This window comes from Cyprinodon variegatus, unplaced genomic scaffold (genome assembly GCF_000732505.1).
Source record: "Cyprinodon variegatus isolate N-32 unplaced genomic scaffold, C_variegatus-1.0 Scaffold1308, whole genome shotgun sequence".
Taxonomy (NCBI): Eukaryota; Metazoa; Chordata; class Actinopteri; order Cyprinodontiformes; family Cyprinodontidae; genus Cyprinodon; species Cyprinodon variegatus.
In genome coordinates this window covers 142,408-149,918 of record NW_015151761.1, presented here as the reverse complement: position 1 = coordinate 149,918, position 7,511 = coordinate 142,408, and the positions used below count along the sequence as shown (strand labels likewise).

At 39.1% G+C, this 7,511-nt stretch overlaps 1 protein-coding gene across 1 annotated transcript in view; it reads right to left on the bottom strand.

The window, feature by feature from the left end:
* The window catches only part of LOC107102741 (glucocorticoid-induced transcript 1 protein-like), a 19,849-nt gene extending 18,550 nt beyond the window's left edge, over positions 1-1,299 (bottom strand). Inside the window, exon 1 of the mRNA XM_015402157.1 lies at positions 1,025-1,299. Within this exon, the coding sequence (XP_015257643.1) occupies positions 1,025-1,299 (275 nt within the window). The remainder of the gene's footprint in view (positions 1-1,024) is intronic.
* Between the last annotated feature and the right edge of the window lie 6,212 nt (positions 1,300-7,511).

Below are 7,511 nucleotides of genomic sequence, written 5' to 3'. Positions count from 1 at the left end.
GGGGTATAATGGTCTGATGGGGTATAATGGTCTGATGGGTTATAATGGTCTGATGGGGTATGCTGGTCTGATGGGGTATGCTGCTCTGACAGAGCACCGGCCTGCCTGTGCAGGAGCCTCTGTTTATGTCTGAGGAGCTGCTAGCTGTCAGCTGGCGGCCTGCTCTGGAGCTCTGATGAAAACAACATTTAGCCCAGAATGCTTCACTGCTGCCTTCCTCGATGCGTGGATCAGGAGGTTTGCTTTGCATCATCAGAGGCCAAACACCGAGGCAGCGGCTGTTTTTCTACCCACTGTCAGAAACACATTCATTGGTTCATTCCGGGGGGGAAACATCACATCCAATAAACTCATCAGAAATGATCCTGACCGCTGGAAATAAAACAGAAAACAAGCGGAAGATCGGCCTCCATGTTTTTAGCATCTGATCCTGATGTGCTCTGACCTAATTAGACAGCTAGCCAGCTAGCCTAGCGCGTGCTTACAGCAGGCTCCGCTCGGCCGGATCTAGCTTGGGAATGTATACAACTGGAGGTTTTCTGTCTTATTAAGAGCAGTTAATTGACATTTCAAACGATGATGTTGTCTTTATCTAATAAAATATAACTCTGTTTATTATTCGGCTTTGTTGTTAATCACATAACTGCAAACAGAAGCATGAAAATTAGACATTTTTAGCTGCTTCGCAGTTCAGCTCCATTAGCCCGACGCACCAAAACACAACGTGGCGCTTGGAGGAGAATTATGAAAGAAATGACCAAAAGTTTTAATTTCTTCATAAACTAATGATAACACCGCAGTATACCCACGACGAATAATAGATTATAGTTCAATAAATATTTTCTGATGTAAAGTTTGTTTTAATAAAGTAGATTTAGCATCTATTTTCTGGTCACAGCCTCATTTTACTGAGTTGTGAAGCTAGACTGGTGCGAACAGATCCGCCTTAGCAAAACACTCAAGTATGTGGCGTTAAATGTCTGCTTGCAAAATAACACCTTAGAGAACTAGAGACCAAGGCTACCTCTGCAGGGACCTGCTGTCATCCAGCGGCGGGTCCAGCCTCCCGTCCGAACCGAACCGAACCGCTTCCACTCGGGTTGGCGGGATGTAGTCGGTCCAAGGAATCAGGAAGGAGGAGGAGGTGGAGGAGGTGGAGGAGGAGGAGGAGGTTGGGCTGTGATGAAGCTGACACCACACCGCGGAGGGTTCGGCTGTTCTCCACCTGCTGGGCTGATGATGCTGAGGAGCATCCATCACATGACCCAGCCTGCTGCTGAACTTTGACCTGGGATCCATGAACCTCAGATGCTGCAGGAAGTTTACATTCATTACATTTTCCCAGAAGATGCTGCTGTGTTGATCCAGCTTTAATGGTTCAGACCCATTCCTTCCAGCAGGTCAGTGATGCATCCACCTGCTCATGTCAAAGGAAAGCTGATATCTGTCTGCATGTGTGATACCTGGCAGAGGCGTAGCCAGAACATTTTAATAACCAGCCAATAACCAGGTACACTGAGGGGGGCTGAAAGCAGAAAGGCACCAGAACCTCAGGATCAATCTCCACGGCTCCAACAGGAACGAGAACAACATCCATATTTCTACATAAAGACAAACGATAGTTTCCTACAGCCTTTGCTGAACAAATAGACGCTTATATTTAAACATCCCTGCTGTCTAAATAAAAGGTATAGTGGATAAAATTCTTTCAGGTTTGAGTTGTTGAGCGAACATCTTCTCCATCATCATTACTTACTTACTTTTATCAAGAATTATTCTGCATGAAACTGATATTTACAAGTACTAATAATTTTTTAATATGTTTTTATTAAAATAGTTATTTATCTCTGATTTCACTGAAGACTCCTAGATGAGTTGCAGAGACGCATAATTTTCTCTTTACCCCATAAAACACAAAATCTATTTCTGAAAAAGGAGCAGGAATTCTGTACTTATCATCTTTAATGTTAGTATACTGATGTGTATAATTAACTACAGTGTTTTTGTTGTTAAGTAACTGTTAATACATGAAAAATTTAAATGTTTCTTAAATTGCTGTATTACAGGGCATAAATGGTAGGGGTGGCCACAGGGGGGCCAATGATTGGCTAAGAGTGGCCCTCCATCTAGCTCCGCCCCTGATACCTGGAGTTAAAAAAAAAAACTTTGAAGAGCTCAACTTTTTCTCAAGTAGAAGGATAAAATTATAAGTTTCAAAACAACTTAAAGTAAAATCTGGTTTGTTATATAAAATGTTAATATGGGGAAATATAATAGAGAACCAATAGGTGCACTATAGTGAGCAATAGTGTGTTTGATGAAGCACAAGATGACTAACAGCCTATGGTTTAAAAAGCTTAGCTGCACTAATTAGGGCTGCAACTAACGATTATTTTACAAATCAATTAATCTGTTGATTATTTTTTCGGTTAATCGATTAAAAATCAGATAACCAAAGGATGGTTAAAGAAGATTGTTTACGAAATCAAACCTTTTCCACTTGAGGGCTTCTGGATTGAGCAGCTTAACTGGTGGAAAATATTTTTTATATTTTTTTTACAATCTTGGTATAATTCCTGCTCTAAGTGGGTCGTTCTGTCAGCTAAAGGCATGTTTTACAGTCTTTATACTCCAGTTAATTATTTATCAATTACTAAATTGGTTGAAGATTATTTTATTTAAATAATCCATTAATCTGAGTGATTCATCCCTCGCACTAACATTAAAGCAAAGGTTATAAAACAGGACAGGAACCCGTTAATCTAAGACAGACTGTAACATCATTGATGTGTGGAAAAAAAAGTTATTTCTCAAAGTAATTGATCAAAAATGGATCCAAGCAGCTGAAATGAGTTTCCTCTGTAGTGTGTCTGGGCTCTCCCTTAGAGACAGGGGGAGGAGCGCAGTCATCAGGGAAGGACTCAGAGTAGAGCTGCTGCTCCTCCACATCGAGAGGAGCCAGTTGAGGGGGCTCGGGCATCTGGTTAGAATGCCTCCTGGGCGTCTCCCTCCCGGTGTTCCAGGCACGTCCCACCGGGAGGAGGCCCAGGGGGAGACCCAGAACACCCTGGAGGGACTATGTTTCTCTGCTGGCCTATTGATGAAACAGCCAGTCTGTGTCAAAATAATGAATTTATCTTTATTTTAAAAGTCTAAGTCCCCCTGAAAATGAGAACATCATGGTTGTTCGATGCTGTAGCGCACTGATTGTTTACATTGTGACTGGTCTAACTAGGGAGTACCAATATGGCGGCCGTTGGCTTCACTTTAACCACATGCTACCAGCGGGCAATCAGCAATCCAGTGAATAAATGGAGATCAGTAGGAGGAACCCAGACTGTCTTATGATGTAATCAGCTTCTTCTTCTCTGCCTGATTTAAACGTGCTGCTGCAGCGATGCACAAAGTTTATGGAGGACCATTTCTGACACAATTAGGAAAACACAAAGAAATGTATTTTAAATTACAAATGTGTGGCCATTAGAAGTGATATTTATCTTCTTGTTGTTTCAGCCAATAGGAGAGAAGCTGTTCCAGAGACCCGCCTCCTCAGCTTCTGTCCTTCCGGCCAGGAAAAAAAGAAAAAGGTGGAAATATACTGATAAAGGAAAAATCGGTTAAGAAAGATAAAAAAGAAAGAACTTAAAGAAAATTATCAACAAAAATCACAGCCTTCAAGTAAAAAAATTGCTATTGTTTTTATTGTAAAAAATGTGCAGAGATAAATCACCACAGTTTATCAAATAATTGAATTATTAAACATCAATTTTTATTTCTTGATGAATTTAAAGACTGATTTAAAGGTTGGGCTTTTTGGGCCTTATTTTAATGAGTCATATTTTCATTTTTTCCTGCATTTTCTCAACCGTCAGCAGCAGCAACCTTTATCTTAATAACTCACAACATAAACTGGTGCAAAGCGACATTTTATTGGAACCTGGTTTATGTTAAAGGCACAGATGGTAGAGCAGGTTTCCTGTAAAGCAGGCTGCACAGAAAAGCAAACAATCATCAATGAAGAGTTTCCATCTACGATGAAAAGCAGAACATAAACTGAAAAAACAGACATGAAACCAAGGAAACCGTAATAATTGGCTTATTTCATTCAGTCGGGGGGGAGGAGCTCTGCAGCTGTTTACATCTGTCACACCAAAGAAGAAGAGTTCCATATCAATCAATCACTTTAGACCAGCAGGAAGACCAAAGCTATAGATGTCCAGCAGGGGCCCCTCACTGGGGGCCCTCAGCGTGGCCCCCACCATGCATCCTGAACTACTGAGATGTATTTTGCTACCTTCTTTAATATGAGGGTGATAAATTTAACCCATTAAGCACAAAAACAAACAAACTTAAAAGTTCCTTAATAACAGAAATGAAGGAAAAGTCAAAAACATGAAATGAAAAAAAGCCTTTTTTCTTTTTACATATTTTACTGTAAAGATATTTTTCTTTTTGTTTCCATCTTTATTCCTAACAGCTTCTTATTTTTTCCACACATGATCATTTATAAAACATTTTCCCACCATGAGGCAGTAAAGGTTCATCTGGACCAGGGGTCTGAAAGCTGCGGCTCCAGGGCCCCATGTGGCCCCTCCACAGCAGAAGATCTAAATAATCTATTATAATAAATATCATTATTAAAGCTTTACAGAATGAGATTAAAAGAACCAGAAATATTTTTAGAGCCATTTTTTCTTTTAATTAGATTGAAAATGATGTTTTAATATTATTTCAAAAGCTTAAAATGCATAAATTATTTATTGCGATGGCGACTCATTTCCTTTACCAGGTTTAAAAAGGCAGTTATTTGTGGAAAAAGTCATGTTCTAGTTTGTGGTTCTGAACAGCTTTTACCTGGTCGGACAGGATCCCTGATCTAGACGAACCAGATTGATCTTTTTTTGGTAGAAATCATAGAACCGTATCACATAGAAGCCTAATAACGTGTGTTTAAAGTTTGCTGTNTCTGTCTCCTTGAACCCCAGTCATCCTCAGCAGATGGCCGCTCACACTGAGCCTGGTTCTGCTGGAGGTTTCTTCCTGTTCAAAGGGAGTTGTTCCTCTCCACTGTCGCTACAAGGATGACTGAATGATCTGATGAACTGCGCTGCTCAGTGCCGCAGTGGGTAGCACTGCTGCCTTGCAGTGGGAAGGTTCTGGGTTCGATTCCCGGCTCGGGCTTTTTCTGCATAGAGTTAGCATGTTCTCCCTGAGCATGCATGGGTTCTCTCCGGGTACTCTGGCTTCCTCCAAAAACATGACTGTTAGGTTCATTGGCTTCTCTAAATCCTCCTTGGGTGTGTGTGTGAATGGTTGTTTGTCCTGTTTGTCTCTGTGTTACCATGCGATGGACTGGTTACCTGTCCATTGCGGACCCCGCCTCTCACCTGTAGACAGCTTTAGATAGGCATCGCCACCCCAGCAGGGATAAGCGTGATGGAAAATAGATGGATGATCTGAACTGTAAAGTGCCTTGAGATGACATGTGGTGTGAATTGTCGATATATAAAACTTGTATCCACATACCTCAGTTTGTGAGTTTTTTGTACCAAAGATGAGAAATTGTTATTAAAATGAGTAATGAGGTTATCTTTTTTTAAATGTAAGGAGTAAAAGTAAAGAGTCGGAAAAAAAAGGACTCCAGATAACCAAAATTCTACTTCAGTAAGATAAGGAAGTATTTCTACTTCTCTGGATTTTTGACCATCTTTACAGGGATTTTATGACTTAGATCATTGGAACATAGATGATGGTGAATAAAAGTGCTGCTTTAGAAGATCCCTAATAAGTTTATTATTATTCTTATATAAATGGAACCATTTTGTTTATGGCTCCATTTGTTTGTAAATAGCAGCAGCCATGCAGGAAGAACCACTGATCTCTATTTATTCACTGAATTGCCCGAAAAAAGTGAAGCCACTGTCCTCCATCTTGGTACTCCCCACTCCCACAGAGACACTCAGTAAATGCCTCCCTGTGCAGCATTTGGCTGCTAAAACCAGCAGTTTTCTGTCTGCAGGAAGACGTTCCTCAGGTCATTTCCCAGTCAGTGGATGAACTAAGCAATAAATCCATCTATAGCCGATGGATCCTATAGTTTAGTCTGCAGACTAACATTAGTCTGGCTATCTCAGACTGACTGGAAGACATGGACTGAGTTAGACACTGACATTGGGTCTAACGTTAGAAAACAAGAGGAAATAGAAAGTCATTCACTGGGAAATGTTAATGTAGGAATTCTTTATTTAGTGGATGATGCTGTAGTTTATGTAGAGTTTGTTGAATTTCTCATTTAAAAAAGTGCTGAAATATATTACAGGTTATATTGATGGAAAAAAACAACTCAAACATTTTTAAAGGCTAATTCACAGACACAGCTTTAAGCATACAGCATCATTCATTCATAATCTGCAAATAGGAAAATACTAAAACATTAACAGACATTTACTGGTAAATCAGTCTTTATGTAAAATCTTAAAATTATTTGTAAAATGTAATTGCTATAACAATGTAATAAATACACTTATATATTTATCAATTCATCACTTTTGGCTCATCTGTATTATTCTGCTCCATTAACACATTCATGTTATTGTGATAGATTTTTATAATATGTTATATTATATGATTTATATACTTCATAATGACTCTGCAATGTGATGGGCTTATTGTTTTATTCTAAGTTAAAGTTAATCTGCTGATGCTATAAAACAGCCAGTCTGTGTCAAAGTGAGGAATTTATCTTTATTTTAAAAGTCTTAATTCTCCCTGAAAATCAGAACATCATGGTTGTTTGATGCTGCAGGACACTGATCGTTTACATTGAGACTGGTCTAACCAGTGAATAAATGGAGATCAGTAGGAGGAACCCAGACTGTCTTGTGATGTAATCAGCTCCTTCTTCTCTGCCTGATTTAAACGTGCTGCTGCAGCGATGCACAAAGTTTATGGAGGACCATTTCTGACACAATTAGGAAAACACAAAGAAATGTATTTTAAATTACAAATGTGTGGCCATTAGAAGTGATATTTATCTTCTTGTTGTTTCAGCCAATAGGAGAGAAGCTGTTCCAGAGACCCGCCTCCTCAGCTTCTGTCCTTCCGGCCAGGAAAAAAAGAAAAAGGTGGAAATATACTGATAAAGGAAAAATCGGTTAAGAAAGATAAAAAAGAAAGAACTTAAAGAAAATTATCAACAAAAATCACAGCCTTCAAGTAAAAAAATTGCTATTGTTTTTATTGTAAAAAATGTGCAGAGATAAATCACCACAGTTTATCAAATAATTGAATTATTAAACATCAATTTTTATTTCTTGATGAATTTAAAGACTGATTTAAAGGTTGGGCTTTTTGGGCCTTATTTTAATGAGTCATATTTTCATTTTTTCCTGCATTTTCTCAACCGTCAGCAGCAGCAACCTTTATCTTAATAACTCACAACATAAACTGGTGCAAAGCGACATTTTATTGGAACCTGGTTTATGTTAAAGGCACAGATGGTAGAGCAGGTT